Below are 16,632 nucleotides of genomic sequence, written 5' to 3'. Positions count from 1 at the left end.
ATATACTAAGGCTATTCTGACTACTAAAAGAAGGAAAACAATCCTCATCCTAGTATAGTATCTTAAATTTCTAAAGTAGAAAGGATAATAATAATATAGTAATTATCTAGCAACTAGCAAAGCAGTCTTTTAACTAAACTTAATCAGTTAGTATTGTTTGGCTTGCCTCTGCAGGCACTCTTCGAGATTTCGTAGTCTCTTAGTTCACTCAATACTGGAATGGATTTCCCTTTGTGAGAGCTACAGGGCTCCAGGCTCACCTGTAGGTCTTTGCTGGTACAGTCCTACCTCTCAGGTTGTACCTCGAAGCTCCTGGTGGAGGCCGGTTTGGTAACAGTCTGGTTTGAGAGTCTGCCGCCTCGGTCCGCTGAACCTCGTCCTCAGGTGATTCCTCCAGGGAGGGGTCCTGGGTGACGGGGTCAATCAGCTCTGTTGGATCTGCAGTTCGGCATACATGACTTGCGTGGATCCACGAGGGGCGCTCCTTCACCTTTACTGCTGTGTGGGTGATGAGCAGCGATTGGAACGGTCCTTTCCACCGGGCTGTCAGGGAATTCTTTTTGCGATGTTCCTTCACGAACACGTAGTCGCCTGGTTGGATGTTGTGGCATGGCACATCAGTAGGTGCTGGGAGGGCTTCCTTTACCTGCAGGTGCAAGCTCTCCTAACCGTCATTTTATGTCTAGATTTCTTCTTTCTGTGTGGCTGCTAGCCTGTGGGCCTCCTGCAACATTAAACTGCTTACAAATCACACATGAATTAGATATTCTTGAGACAGCTTCTAGGTGCATGCCTGGGGCGTACCATTGTTTTGGGATTTGTGAGGCCACCCCCCTTTTGCTCATGTGTGTCATTTGATGAGACACCTGAGCAAGCTGCCGTGTGAGAGATTTTTGGGGCGACTGGGCGGCCATCAGGTGCACCCATTATCCCAGCTGGGGATAAGGAGCAGCCTGCTTTCTCCCAAAGGTTTTTCTCTGCAGGTTGAGCAGCTTGCTATAGTTCTATCAGGTCCTGCAAAGAAACAGGGAGAGAAAGAGAGACCAGAATCTGAAAGGGAGCCAGAGGTCCATGTGCTGCTGCACGTCTGGCTACTGCATCAGCATTCCCATTACCCAGAGAAACAGGATCAGTGGCACCTGTGTGGGCCGGGCAATGGGTAATAGAAAGGGATGTGGGTAGCTGAATAGCATCAAGGAGTTGGGAGATAAGGGGACCATGTGAGATAGCAGAGCCAGAAGAGGTAAGGAAACCTCGTTGTTTCCAAATTTGTCCTGTGGCATGACAGAGAAAGCATAGTTTGAATCAGTATAAATGGCAGCAGACTGTCCGGAAGCTAAAAGGCAAGCACGAATTAAAGCGATAAGCTCAGCAGCCTGAGCTGATTTGATTCCTGGAAGAGAAAAAAACCTCTAAAACATTATTATCTGAGACCACTGCATATCCAGCTTTTTAGTTTACCAACTGCATTTCTTTTACATGAGCTATCAGTATACAATACAAGAACTGCATTTTCCAGCAGTTGACTACCAAATCTTGGGGAGGCTTTACACAGTGCTCAAGCAATTCTTCACAGTTATGGGTATGTGCTTTACCATTAGAGGGTAAAGGAGAAAAAGTAGCTGGGTTAAGTACATTACATCTTTGAATTACCACATTTGGGGAAGAGAGGATAACATTCTCATACAGGGTTTGTCTCTGAACAGATATGTGCTGGGTGCGGTATCACTGTAAGAGAGCAGAGACAGCATGAGGGACCTGTAAGATAATGCTGTGGCCTAATGTGACAGGTTGGGCCTTTTTAAAGTAATTCAGCAGCAGCTGCAACTGCCCTCAGACAAAGTGGGAACCCACGGGCTACTGAGTCCAGTGTTGCAGAAAAATAAGCTACTGGACGAGGTGTGGGCCCAAGGGGCTGACAGAGAACTCCAGCTGCAATTCCATCCTGTTCATGACAAAACAGAGTAAAAGGCTTGCTATAATTAGGTAAGCCTAGAACAGGTGGCTCTGAGAGAAGAGTTTTAAGGTAAAGGAAAGCAGATTCACATTCTGGGGACCAGGTCACTGGGTCAGGAGCTAAGATTAAGAGTAGAATAGTAAGGGGTTTGGTGAGTTCAGAAAAGTTAGGAATCCATTGTCTGCAATATCCTGCTGCACCCAGAAATTTGTATACCTGACTTTGGTGAAAGGGTGAGGAATGAAAAAAATTTGAGATTCGCTCAGGTGTTAACTGGCGGCCATCTCCTAAAAGTAAATGTTCCAAGTACTGAACTCTTTGTTTTACAAATTGCAATTTGGCTTTGGAAGCCTTGTGACCCTTTTTAGCAAGACACTTTAACACATAGAGGTATCAGTTTTACATCTTTCCTCAGTTTTACTAGCAATTAACACATCATTAACATACTGAACTAACACAGAACTGCAGGGAAGAGAGAGAGAATTAAGGTCAGCTTTTTAAAAACTGAGAAAACAGAGTAGGGCTTTTACAATAACTTTACAAAAACATGTCCAGGTTAATTGATGACCCTGAAAGGAAAAGGCAAAGAGAAACTGGGAATTCTTATGCACTGGAATAGAAAAGAAGGCAGAACATAAATCTATTACAGAAAACCAGGTTAGGTACTACTGGAAATCTAGGGATTACAAACTTATTAATGGCTCTTAAGTCTTCTACAAATCTATAGATTTGCTTTTTCACAGGTAGTATAGGTGTATTACATGGTGAAGTTGTATAAACAAGTATCCCTTTTTCAAGGAGGGAAGAGATTACAGGCTTAATGCCCTCTTGTGCCTCCCTAGCCAATGGATACTGGAGTACCCTTGGGAAAGGCTTGTTGTGTCTGTATGTTGTTTGCACTGGTGTTGCAGAGGCTAGCAACCCCACTTCATTCACAATGGGCTGCCCACAATGTCTCTGGGACTTCTGAGAGGTCCAGGAGGGGTGTATGTCCTGAGGTCTCATCAGATTCCTCTGAGAGTAGTAATGCCATCAAATTTGGAGCCTGATAGGGGGGAAGGTCAACAAATATCCCTTCCTCTCTACAGAGAAGGTTTGCACCCAATTTACACAACAAGTCACGTCCCATAAGGTTTACAAGAGAACAGGGAGATAACAGGAAAGAATGTTCAGCTGACAAGGGTCCAAAGCGGGTTGGGGGTGCAGATGGCACATCTGGGGAATCAAGCTGTTTCTTTAGAGTAGCCAATTCTTGCTGCAGCTTTTCAATAGAATCTTTTTTTCTAGCCATAATGCTCTGATTTTTTTTTACTGCCACATCCTCCCAGAGGCACCAATATTCCATCTGGTTAGGATGTTTTTCCTCGAGGAAAACTCTAAGATAAGCAAGTTCTAGTTGTCATTTATTCTGGGAATTCCCCTGAGTATAGCCATTCCAAATGCTCAATAATTCCTTAAGTCTCCTTAGTTTCAAACCTGCAGGCAATACCTAGCTGACTGATCATCTGAGACAAGGGAGTCCCAGGCTGTGAGAAACCTTTTCCCTCAGTAGGAGACAGACTTGAGGGAGCAATCTTATCCATTTTAGCACTGTCTTGTCCAAGGACAGCGCAGGAGCCCAACAGTACTACCCTCTCCAAGGATAGTACAGGCGTCCAGCAACACTACCCTCTCCAAGGATAGTGTGGGAGTCCACACAAACTGTCAGCTTCACTCACACTCCTTATGTGCCGGGGGAAACTGCCCTTGCTTTCAGCAGCTGTGCAGTGACACTGACAGCACTGGTGCGGCTGCAGTTCCCCTCCGGACTTCACTCACTCAAAACCATGTGCTTGGACTCGCCACCAATCAGTCAGAAACAACAACAACAACAACAAAATCCAACCCCTATTTGGCTATACCCAGTGTTTTCATTTTAAGTTTCCCTCAAGCCTCTTAACAAAAAAATTTTAAGTAAAAGATGACTCTTACCGCCAGCCGGTCCAGCTGGTGACGAGAACAGGGAGGCGGACTGGGGGATTTTAAATGGATCCCTTACCCTCCAGATGCGCGCTGTAGTCCGTTCCCATTCCCCGTCATCAGCCTTTCCAACTGGAGTTCCAAGCCATCCCACCCCTGACACCAAATTGAGGGGGAAATCTCGCTCCCCTGGGGTACAGAGCCCCCAGAAGGGTCCGAGGCTGGAGGTCAAATCAGTGAGGCAGGAAAGAAACCTAAAAGAGAAAACTTTATGATGCATGCATGCAGGCTGTCACTTCCAAGAGTGAAGCAGCCCTGACACACAGATTCAGGGAATCTTTATACAGTATGCTTAGACAGTTCAGTTGTGGATTGTTCTTCTTTAACATATCAAAGTCTCAGCAGAAGTACTCTGAGACTTCTGTTCACCCCAGGAGTGCTAGAAGTAAGTTTTTACAGTACACAAAGCCACATGAGAACTTGAGTGGAGGAGTCTACAAGGCAAACTGTGACAAAGATAAGGGTTTACATGACAAATTGTGACAGACTAGGAGTATCCATGAATTTGAGATGGGAGGCATTGTAAGGGTCTTGATTAGAGCTAATTTGATTTCTCTCTGTTACAGGGAGAGAGGCCTGGAAAACTTTTTAACCCTTACAGCAGTTTTCTTTCAGAGAGTTTTGATTTCCTGCACAGTCCCCCCTTTAGACACAACTGGAGTTATTTGATTTTCCCCACAGAGGCATACCTGGGAGGTTGACAAATGCCTTTGATGTTGACTGCAGAGCATCCAGACTACTGAGCTGAGCCGACAAACAGCGGATTGGCTCAGTACGGCAGCCATGTAAATTTAAATGAAGCGGCGATTAATTAAATTGCCACTTCATTTTCCTATGCCGGGTAGTCTAATCTACATGCCTCTGTCACTAGAGGCATGTAGTCTAGACGTACCCCTAGTGTGGAGCACCCACGGGGACACTACACAAAGAACAACTTAGCAGGTACATTGTTATTTAGAAAAACCCAAAATAACTGGTTGAGACCAGACTGAATAACTGAGTAGGACAGAAACAATAAATGTGATAGACAACCACAAAAGGCCCATGGTAACAAACTGACATATATAATAAGTTGAGATCAATGATATACAGACCTATTGGAAAAAGATACTTTATTAGTAAGGGGAGGAAATACAAATAAAGAAAAAAGAACACACCCCCTACAGAATATACATCAAACATAGCATCAGAGTAACATATGATAAAAGTGGCATCCCAGCCTAGGTATTGTAGTAGGAGATGCAGTCCTTAGGGAAGTGCCAGAATGATGGCCGCAGGTGATGATGAAGATGATGGCTAACACTTCAGGTTATTCTAGAAGGAATAATGTGAGTATATGTATAGAAATATAGATGTACATTCCCTATTTATCTTAGGGAATTGGGTGGTTTGTGACTGTGCTAAATGTATGAAGAGACTATATTTGAAAATATAGAATAGTTCCTATAGTGCAGTGTTTACCAACCAGCAGATCGGGATCTACTGGTAGATCTTGAAGCCTCTGACAGCTGATCCTGACTGGTTTGGCCAAGAGGCTATCGAGGTGCTGGCACTTCAACTGCCTCTCCCGCCTATTTCTGTGCACCTCCTGCCCTTTGCCTTGGAGCTGCCTCCCCCCACCTCCGAGAGCCTCCTGCTCGCTGTGCAGGGCAGGGGAGGAAGAAAAGGGGTGCTGATGTCAAGATGCCCCCTCTTCCACCCTGTATCCTATCTCCACAGAGCAGGACAAGGGGGAATAGGATTTGGGAGGGAGTTTGCTGGCTGCTTTTGGGATGGTACCACAATCCAGGAGCTACCTGAGGTAAGAGGTGCCCAGTTGGAGCCCACATCTTGAAACCCTACCCGTGTCACGATCCCCCTTCTGCACCCCCAGTCCCTACCCTAGCCCTAAGTTCCCAGTATCCAAACATTCTCCCAGAGCCTGCACCTAGAACGCCCCGACACCCCAACTGCCTGCCCCAAGCTCAGCTCAGAGCCCCCTCTCACACTCCAAATCCTTTAATCCAAGACCAGAGAATGCAACCCAATCCGCTATCCCAGCCTGGTGAAAGGGAGGGAGGGAAGATGGAGTGAGCAGGGGCAGGGCCTTGGAGAAGGGGCATGAAGGAGGCAGTGTAAGGGGGTATTTGGGTTTGAGGTAGATCTTGGCTTGCACTTAAATTCAAAAGTGATCTCATGCTTGAAAAGGCTGGAGACAACTGCTATAGTGTGTGTGTTCCATTTGTACACTTCAGGGTTCCCAACCATAGAAAAACTGCATACCGGGCCTGATCCTGGGACAAAGGACCTGTCAACCCTAAAGGTGGTAACTGGAAATTCATAAGCAATCTTTGATCAGGCAACAGTGATGATCACCATAAAATACAGGAGAACTTCTTGGTAGCTCAGAATTTGGTAACTTGGGTCTCTATTTTATCTTACTCATCATCTATACCTGAAGTTTTATAAATAAAGGTGAAAATGATTAAGCCTGAATTGGATAGATTCAGACTCAGATTTTAAGGTCAGAAGAGACCAGCATGATCTTCTAGTCAGAACTACTGAGCCATTAGAAGCCACAAAACCGTGCCCCCTTTCCCCTGTAATAGGCCCATGACTGAGTTACTGAAGTCCTCAAAACCTGATGTCAAGACTTCCAGTTACGGGGAAGCTACCATTTACTCTAGGTCATTTGCTGGTTTGAACTATGTCCCACATTGCGGAAGGCAGCAAAAAAATCCCAGTGTCTCTGGCAATCAGGCACAAAGACAAATTCCTTCTTTATACCAGTTTCCTACCACGCAACTCCCAACAACAAAAAGCACAAAACCTTTTTCTCATGAGTCTCCATGAGAATTCATTTAATTTTTGTCTACGGGTCTGGGAAATAAATAAGAGATTAATCTAGATAACCACTGCTAAAATTAAGGCTCTATATTACTGCAAGTAGTATTATTTCAGAAACAGAAGTAGTTTACATTAGTCTAATTTATCCTAACTATATTCACACAATACCTTAAAGTGCGCTGCTGTATTTCAACATCATCAGACCTTTTCTCCTCTGGAGAGCAAACTTTCACTTCCCCCACTTTCTTCAACTGATTGACAACTGTACCTTTGTATTAAACAAAATAGTCTTTAAAACTTTAAAAATGAAACTAGGAGGCCAAAGATCAGATCATACAGATCAGTGACAATGAAGTAAATAGTGGAAGTATGCACTATATAATTTTTAGCAGGACAAGTTTATGCCTTCTACAAAATTGTTTTTCATGATTGACAGATATCAGTTTAAAAAAAAAAGCCCAATGAACACTAGTCTCAAAAGGTAGTAAGATCTGAAACAAAAACAACAGAGATTAAATCACATTTCCTATTTCAGAGAAAACAAGTTTGAAAAACAAAAGGCTGGCAGAATGGATTCTATGGGGCAGACTTTCTTCTTTTGAGATCCAGGCAGGGAAAAAATGTGAAAACCCTGTGACAGAATATCCTAATCTTCAAGAGCAAAGATCCAAGAACAACAGAATCCATCCTGTTTTACAGAATAATTACAGGAAGAATCCATAATGCTTTATTCTACTTCCAAATGAAACGTACCAGAAGTAGGAGAATGCTCCTTCAGCATATGAAATCTTTTAGCCTTTTCCCTTTGAAACAACATATCTTGAGGTTTTTCAGAGTGTCTCTCTTTATTTTTTATTTCTTCCACTCTTTTAGAGGACTTCTGGATAAAGTTTTTTTTTCTCTTTAAAAACGATTCTTGTAAAGTACACGGTGTGGATGTGAACTCTAACAACATGACTGTGAAGGAGGAGGAAAGGTCAGTCTCAGCACTTCTGATTTTATCACTGATAAGATAATCACCTGCAGAAACCTATTAATATAGATAACCATCCTAAAAATGAGCTTTACTATTTTCATGGATTGAACCAGGTTGGAGAATTAAGAAATTTACTAAAACAGTAATTCAGATGTACAGTTCCTACATTTATAATAAAGCTAACCATCACGTATATATAACTGTATATTTTCTACATCTGTTATTACATCTTATTATAAACACTAGGGTCCAAACTACAAACACTCAAAAGCACCAGGCAGAGTTTGTCCAATTCCGTCTTTCATACTGCTTATAGTTCTAATACCTAGCTTGTCAGAGGATACTTATTTTAATAATTACCCAAAGTGTACTAGACACCCTTCATTAGAGGACTACACGATTAACTGATAAACCTGGGATTATTAGCTAATCCTGCTTACTACACACATTCCCACCCTCTCTCTCGTTGCCTCTGTGCCCCCTCTTTGCTGCTGTCCATGTGCTGGCTCTGTGAACCCACCTGCTTCCACTTGCAGCCTCCTACAGAGGGTGAAGGGGGCAGGAGGGGAGGCTGCCTATTAGAGGCAGCAGCATGCGGGTAGAGTCGGGGCGGTGGCAGGGGAGGCTGCTCTGGCATCCCATGGAGAGAGCTCCCCATGGACAGGGGCTGCTGCTGTGCAAAAGCTTCTGTCCATGGGGCACTTGGACACCTCCCCCTCAAGACAGAGGTTGCTGCCACCCTGCGCTGCTGTCTCTATATCAGAAGCAGCAGTGCGGGGCAGCAGCCAGTCTGTGCAGGAAGCCGATTTTTAAACCAGCTCCCCTTGCAGACCATCTCCCGCCTGCTACTCTGTGCTACTGCCTCTGACAGAGAGGCAGTAGTGCGAGGTGGCAGGGGACTCCCCGGGAGTGGAGCTGGAAGCGGAGCAAGGAGTGCACTGACTGCCAGTCCTGCTTCCAGGGACTATCTAATAGTTCTGTAACTGCTAAAATTTGATGCAGTTACACAACTAGGGATGTAAAAGAGTAGTCAAATACTCTTATTGGGTAGTAAAAGCCCAGGCTTATCGCGTAGTCGAGTTGACTATATCAGAGGCATCAAGGGGGGCAGGGAAGCAGGAGCTGGTGCTGGGGGAGCCAGCTTAAAAGCTGGTTCTCCACAGCATCGTCCCCGTGGTATGGGGAAGAAAGGGGCATGGGAGGCAGAGCCACAGCATGGGAGCTAGTGCGAGTCAGGACTGAAACTCGCGCCAGGTGCAAACCTACTCTCACTCTGCAGTTTAATGAGTAGGAGCTGGACTGCCTGCATGCCCAGCTCCTACTACGTTTAAACTGCAGAGCTGCAGTGGCCCGTTACTGACTAATCATGTGCTGGATACAAATTATATCAAGTAAACGATTACTCATTTACTTGATACTTGACATCCTTGTACATGAAAGGTAGGGATGTTAGATAGTGTGTGATTGAATGTACAGAAGTTACACACGAGTACCTGCAGATTGGTGTAACAGAGACTGATCCTCATTAGGAGTCTGAGCTATTGCAGAGCAGTCAGGAAGCATGGAAACCGAGTTATCTGCTTCTGGGTTTAAAGGCAAAAATTCTCTCCCCTGTTCCAAGACAGAAGAATGGATTGGTAAAATGTACTTAGAACACGCATCTATTTTAGTGAAGTAATATTAATGCAGCTCTATTTTTGTCAAAGAGCAAACAATTAAGGAGTGAATGGAATTACATCTTTCATTATTAGCACAGATGCAAGAAAAATTATTTAGCACACAACAGCCAGGCTCTTGGCACTAAAAGCCATTTTATTAAATAAAATTAACAAAAAAGCTGTGCCTTCCCCACGAAGTTCAAATTTCTTATTTTTGCTTTTAGGACTCTGCAGTTTCCCCTCATTTACTTTGCTTTTCTTCCTGTTTGCTTTTCTTCCTGTTCCATCTCTAGCTCCCTTATGCTATCTCAGAGTATGTCTAGACTACATCCCTCTGTCGCCAGAGGGATGTAAATTAGACATACCAACATTGAAAATGAAGCGGGGATTTAAATATCCTGCGCTTCATTTGAATAAAAATGGCCGCCACATTTTGCCAAGTCAGCATTTTGTCTGCAAAAAGCAGCTGTCAAGACAGGGATTGGGCGACAAAGAAAGCCTTTGTTGGCCGATCCTGTAAACCTCGTTTTATGAGGCATAAGGGATCAGTTAACAAAGGCTTTCTTTGTCGCCCGATCCGTCTTGACAGCCGCTTTTTGCAGACAAAATGCTGACCCGGCAAAACGCGGCGACCATTTTTATTCAAATCAAGCCTGGAATATTTAAATCCCCGCTTCATTTGCAATGTCGGTATGTCTAATTTACATCCCTCTGGCGACAGAGGGATGTAGTCTAGACATACCCTCACACAGTTTTTTCTCCTTCTATTCTCAGATGTTATTTCACAATGCTGCCACAACTGCCTATTTCTCAAACTCTTCCAGAATCTAATTGCTTCTTGAAAGCCACCTTCATGACCCAGGAGCTATGCCCTTCGTAACTGAATTATTGTCACAATTCCTGGAATAAGGATATTAATTTGAATGTAGGTGACCTTCTATACAAGTGCTCCTTTATAATACTAGCTGGCACCAACTATACTGCCATCATCCACATAGTCTTGAGACAAGGTATCTTCTTTGAATAAATTACCTTCTTATCATCCACTGTCAGAATGGTTTAATCCTAACTGGCATTATTTGTCGAGTTTGGCAATGGCAAGGGACAATTTGTGGGCAACATATGAGCATCTGATAAGGACAGAATGATGTAGGTCAAAGAAAACCCAACTTTATCATTAGCATCCTCATGGACATTTTGAGAGCTATTGAAAAATCCTGAGGGTAGAACAGTTGCTACAGTAGCTCAAATCATTTTGTTTCCTACATTAGACTAAGACAGCCTGAAGTCAGAACTGAAACAGCATACTCACGCCAATTGGTTTAATCATTCACTACCCACAGGCATTTGAGGACCTCATTCATTTAATCTGAGCAAAAAAGAGACACCAAAGGATACTACAAGTTCAAATATCAGAGGGGTAGCCGTGTTAGTCTGCACGCATCTGATGAAGTGGGTCTTTGCCCACAAAAGCTTATGCTCCAACACTTCAGTTAGTCTATAAGGTGCCACAGGACTCCTCGCCACTTTTACAGGTTCAAACACTCTTAACAGGGATTCTCTGGTCCAGCAATGTTTTCGGCATGGATGCTGCAAGACCAGAGAGTCCCGGTGAAGGGCCAGCAGTAAGGATCCCTGTGGGGCCGACAGTGCAGTGGGCTGTCTAGCGCATGGCACTGCCTGGGGGAGCCCCAGTGCCAGTCTGCCTGGCAGAGTCAAGACAGCGAAGGCTGCCCAGCAGGTCGACAGGGCCAGCAGGATGTGGGGAGCTGGCTGGGAGGCCAGCGGCCAGTGGCAGGAATCCAAAAATGACCTCTTCTGGTACAGCAAAATCCCTTATCTGGGACCAGTCGGGTCCCGAGGGTGCCAGAGACAGGAAGGTACAACCTATATAATAGAAGACTACAGCAGTAATGCAATTCGCCCACCTTCTTCTGTCTACCTGAGAACTGCAGATAACTCTGAAGCATGCATCTATCCAATACCGGGATTCCCTTTCTCTAGTAAGATAAAAGGATTTTTGCTTTTCCCATCAAGTCGTCCAGGAATGGGTTACTGCTTAGCCTTAATATTAATGTCAGGACATTTCTGTTCCCCTGACAATTTGAACTTTGGAGTACTCCATCTCAACTGAGCTACAGAGGTCTAAGTGAAGGAAACGAAATGAGTTTCAGTTCTCTGCATTAGTCCAATCTACCAGCTTTGGCATTACCACTGAAGGGCTCAAACATCTGCAAATCAGAAAAACTCAAAACATGCTAAAGATCTGAAATACTATTATATCCTTTAAAATGTTTAAGTTTCTTCTTATACTTACTAAATCAAAAAATATCAGCAGTACCAGGCTCAAAATGATTAGAGAATCAAGATTTACCTCAGAACAACTTTTAAGTTCAGTCTGACCAGAATATGCCAGACTATCCAACTTTTTTTTTCTTTTTTTCTCTTGGCTAATGTGTTCACAGTCTGATTCTGCAATACTGACGTCATTTGAGCTTAACAGCGTCAGTTCAGGTTCTTCCATAATACCTTGCCCTGACTCTGTCTCCTAGAAAACACAGAAGACAGCATTAAGGTAAAAATCAGTATTTCTTGAACAGCAACATTTGTTAGCCTGCCAAAAGAAAAGGGCTGTTCAACATATAGATAAGAAAATCTGCTCCACGCAGTGAAAGAAATACCTCAGACAAAATGGTCTCCCCACTTTTTTAAATATAGTCAGAACTCCAAAGGAAACCAATCCAACTTAAATATTTATTTGCCATTGTACAAAGCCTCCCTTCCACACCTCTCCTAAACTGGAACGTAAGTTACATAAGAACGGCCTTACTGAGTCAGACAAAGTTTCATCTTCTGATAGTGGCCAATGCCAGGTGCCCCAGAGAGAATGAACAGAACAGGTAATGATTAAGTAATCCATTACCAGCCCTGATAAGCAGTGGCTAGAGATCCCATCCCTGCCCATCCTGGCTAATATCTATTGATGGGATGATTCTTCATGAATGTATCTAGTTCTTTTTTAACCTGTTAAAGTTTTTGCCTTTACAACCTTCTTTGGCAGGAAGTTCTACAGGTTGACTGTGTGTTGTGTGAAGAAATACTTCCTTTGTTTGTTTTAAACATGCTGTTTATTAATTTGTTTTTGATGACCTCTAGTTCTTGTGTTATAAAGACTAAATAACATTTCCTTATTTACTTTCTCTGAATCAGTCATGATTTTATAGACCTCTATCATATCTCTCCTTAGTTGTTTCTTTTCCAAACTGAAAAGTCCCCGTTTTATTAATCTCTCCTCATAAGGCAGCTGTCATTACCCCCTAATAATTTTGTTGCCCTTTTCTGAACCTTTTCCAAGTCCACTATTCGTTTTTGAGATGAGGGGACCACATTTATACAGTATTCAAGATGTGGGCGTGCTATGGATAAGATGCAATAAGATATTTTCTGTATTATGTATCCCTTTCTTAAAGATTCCTAACACTGTTTGTTTTGACTGCCATTGTACATTGAGTGGATGTTTTCAGAGAAATATCCACAATAACCCCAAGATCTGTCTCTTGAGTGTGGTAATAGCTAATTCAGATATCATTTTATTATATATTTGGGATTATGTTTTCCAATATATATTTGCATTTATCAACACTGAATTGTATCTGCCACTTCGTTGCCTAATCACTCAGTTTTGTGAGATCCCTTTGAAGCTCTTTGTTTCAGTCACATCCCGAAAGCTAGTTTTTGGAAAACAAAAGTAGTTTTTGTTTGATCCTTATGGGAACAACATTTATAGCACAGCTTTGTTATTTTCTTACAATACTAAATTAAACATTTTAACTGTATCACCCTTTACCATAATTGCTAATCCCTTCTCAATTAAAATCTAGATCTAAAATGACTAGGATCAGTATAATTTCAGATTAAATTATACAAGTTTTGAGAAGTCAAACACTAAAACTGTAAAGTGAACTTTGTAAAATTTTCAAATGACAGTCTAAAGAAGTTTGAAACAACTGGCTGAAATCTGCATGGCATTTAACTTGCTAACAATTACTTTGTGAAATCTTTACTTTACTCACCCAGACTGGCACACGACTTTGTGAAGTATGAGAGCCTGAACTTATTGTAATCACTGAATGAGAATTTTGATTTTGGGGTGTTTCTGGCAAACAATTTTGCAGTACAGCTACTTGCGAAGGGCTGCCCAAAATTTTTGACTCCATTTCTGTAGGCATTCTAGAGGATATCTGTACTTCTAGAATGCTTTGCTCTTCATTCAATATATTTATACTGCATTGCGAATGGTCCCCTTCTACAATCCTATTTGCTTCATTTCTAAGAACTGGGGTTTCAGTAAGCTGAGTGTGCTTAGTGGATGCCACAACAGGTAATTCTTCAAAGCACAAGTTCTTTTCTCTCAGTTCCACAACTTCTTTTACTGAACGTTCAGTCAAGAGAATCTCATTTTCTGTAGCCTGTGTTGTAATTAGTTGGTGAAATGAATCCTGTTCTGCCAGTGAACTTGAAGTTGGACTCTGCAGATTTTCTACTGAAGACTGAAGATTAGTGTTCTCTATATTTCTCATTAGCTCCTCATACTGGTCTCCAACAAGTGAAATGTAGGCCCCATTCTGTGATTTTTTAATTTTAGAATTTTGTTCAGATACAATGCAAAGACCTGTGGGTTGTTCAGTACTCTGGCTGTGCTCATTCAGGGTAGATTCCAAGTGAAGAGGGTGAAAAGATTCTTCAGAACCTGCTAGAAAAACCAGACTATCAGAAAAGTCTAACTACACACTATTTTCAAAAAGAAGCCATAGTGTAGAAAGTAGCTATTTATGCATTTCAACAGAGAGTTAAGACAAGCATAGTAAAATAGCCATAATGTTTTAAATACAGTAATTTAATTCCAGTACATAATGTTCACATGTATTAATATATTATGGTGTTTTATGTCAATATGGTGTATCAGAATTAAATTCTTTCTACATAGCCAAATATCCAAATAGTATTAAACATGAAAGTACAATTTAAAAATACTTGTTACATAAGTATGTTATACAGAAGAATTTTGGTTTCTTTTAAACACTATCTCTAATAGCTTTATATATTTCTTGACATAGTAACATGTCTTTTTCCCTGAATGTTTAGAACCATACCCTCCACTGGTATAAACTGGCACAGCACCACTGAAGTCAAGGAAGCTGCACTGATTTATACCAAGCAGAGAATTTGGCCTTTGGAGGCCATTATTAATGAGAAATCCTTAGCATTTAGGCCTCTCAAAAGAAAAAAAATATTGGTGCTGTATACATTAACAGATGAAAGCATCCAAATCAGAACAGGGCCTGAAGTTTTCCATAAAGACCAATTACAGCAGGTGGGTTACTCCCATTTCAATTTCCCTTAAGATCTGTACACACAAAACAGATTATATTTAGGGGGCATTTAGATATTACAACAATGGAATTATGTCTCATAAGGGTTTTTTATTCTATTTTTTTTAACTGAGAATATTTGGAAGTTAACAGAAACATTCTTTCAAATCCGTGTCTCAAAGTGGTAACGTTAAGACATAACTGATAAACAGATTCACATCATACAAACAGATTTTGTGATACGCAGATGACGTTCAAAATATTTCCTTATAGCCAAATCCTGCAAGCCTTTACACAAGCAAAATATCTATAGTTTTACTTGTACAAGGAGTCATCTCACAGTGAACAGAAATAGCAAAAAAACTGAAGGTCACAGGAAAAACTAATACTTTCAGATTAGTCATTGATTAAAAAGAGACTTCAGATAATAGATTAAAAATTGATCAGCTTTAAAAATGGCCACAGTAATGCAGGTCACAATTTTATTTGTTGTATTTTCAGTACTTTGAAATAATTGGTTTTGGAGAGAGAGACTTTATTAGAATTAAACAAAATTAATGATTTAAGCTAAAATTACAAAATTTAAATTCAATCCTTCAATAATTTCATTATGTCTAGCTATTGAGCATCATACATTCTGCATCTGGAGCTCTGTAATACCTAAAGACAGCAAGGTTAGACAGACAGTATGGATGTCCACAGCTTTTAAAGTGAACAGTATATTTTTCCTATTGTTTGAGAGCACTGTATCAGTAAATAAGCAATGCACATTACAGAGTGGCCTGAATATAAAAATTACATATTTCCTTTGAGAACATATGTACCAAAGTCAGTGAATTTTAATCACTGGGAAGGCAAAGAACTGAACTGTGCAATTCCTGGGAATATTACCCAAAGCAGAAAAACTGAAAAAACTCATCTGTGGACCCTCTGCTGTTTAACAATACTATGTGGGCACAGAATAAACAACTGAGCTATGACATTATAAAAAGATGGCGTATATAACTAACAGCTAGCACTGTCACACTAACTTCAAAAGAACAATTGCAGGTGACCAAACTACAAATATTAGTGTTTAGACATTAAAAACAGATCCATACCTAGAGTAACATGTTCCTTAATTGATTCCTCTGCTTGTGATGTAGTATTGTTTAGCTTGTTTCTATTGAGACAAGAATGCAGATTGTAACTTGTTTTCAAGCTAGAGGTTGTGGCTTGAGGAAATTCAGGCGTGTCTTGACTTTGAGTTGAGATGGCTAAACTCTTGTGGCATAAGAATCACAGTAAAGAGTTTTGTTATTGATCATGATTAAATATTCTCAGAAATAAGAGAAAAATTGCAACAGTAATTTTTAACTTTTCTTTCCATCACAAATAGCAAATTATTTAGCTATGAACTGCACTGTCAATTTTAGATAAAAACACAAACTGCCCATTATATATCCTATAAATGTCAAAAGATTAAGTTTCTAATCACAAAACACTGTAACCTTATATAAACCGCATGGCAAAACATTCCCATATTTCAAAACTTTGTGTAATACCTTGCTGAAGTCTCTGCTGTCTTGAGAAATCCTATGCTGAAAAAGGGATGAGGTGGTACCATAGTCAGGACTTGGTTCCAAAGGCTGAAAAAGCTGACGTTGAAAGTTAGGGAAATGTCTTTCCATATCAGAAAAACTGAGTCCAACTGCGGGAGCTTTTAAAAAAAAAAAAAAAAAGTGGAAAATTTATTATTTAAAAAAAAATCAAACCTGGCATCTATACCTCAGGTGCTATAAAGGTAATGCATAAAACTTAAATGTATAAGTATATAAATAGTTT

The 16,632-nt window shown here is 41.3% G+C and overlaps 1 protein-coding gene and 1 long non-coding RNA gene across 5 annotated transcripts in view; one reads left to right on the top strand and one right to left on the bottom strand.

Annotated features, from left to right (window-relative positions):
- CEP295 (centrosomal protein 295) overlaps positions 1-16,632 on the bottom strand; it is an 83,673-nt gene that overhangs the window by 10,081 nt on the left and 56,960 nt on the right. For 3 of the 4 annotated variants that reach the window (XM_075919302.1, XM_075919300.1, XM_075919303.1), the window contains 7 exons: positions 16,353-16,507; positions 15,909-16,071; positions 13,510-14,189; positions 11,811-11,984; positions 9,272-9,389; positions 7,556-7,759; positions 6,971-7,070 (listed from right to left, as the gene is read on the bottom strand). In XM_075919302.1, the coding sequence (XP_075775417.1) occupies positions 6,971-7,070; positions 7,556-7,759; positions 9,272-9,389; positions 11,811-11,984; positions 13,510-14,189; positions 15,909-16,071; positions 16,353-16,507 (1,594 nt within the window). The remainder of the gene's footprint in view (positions 1-6,970; positions 7,071-7,555; positions 7,760-9,271; positions 9,390-11,810; positions 11,985-13,509; positions 14,190-15,908; positions 16,072-16,352; positions 16,508-16,632) is intronic. The other variant, XM_075919301.1, reaches the window with a different exon arrangement.
- The window catches only part of LOC142826547 (uncharacterized), a 50,945-nt gene that overhangs the window by 4,918 nt on the left and 29,395 nt on the right, over positions 1-16,632 (top strand). Inside the window, exon 2 of the long non-coding RNA XR_012900749.1 lies at positions 4,660-7,778. This is a non-coding gene — a long non-coding RNA (uncharacterized LOC142826547). The remainder of the gene's footprint in view (positions 1-4,659; positions 7,779-16,632) is intronic.

This window comes from Pelodiscus sinensis, chromosome 1 (genome assembly GCF_049634645.1).
Source record: "Pelodiscus sinensis isolate JC-2024 chromosome 1, ASM4963464v1, whole genome shotgun sequence".
Taxonomy (NCBI): domain Eukaryota; kingdom Metazoa; phylum Chordata; order Testudines; family Trionychidae; genus Pelodiscus; species Pelodiscus sinensis.
Note: the sequence above shows the minus strand (reverse complement) of the source record. Positions and strands in the feature narration are given on the sequence as shown.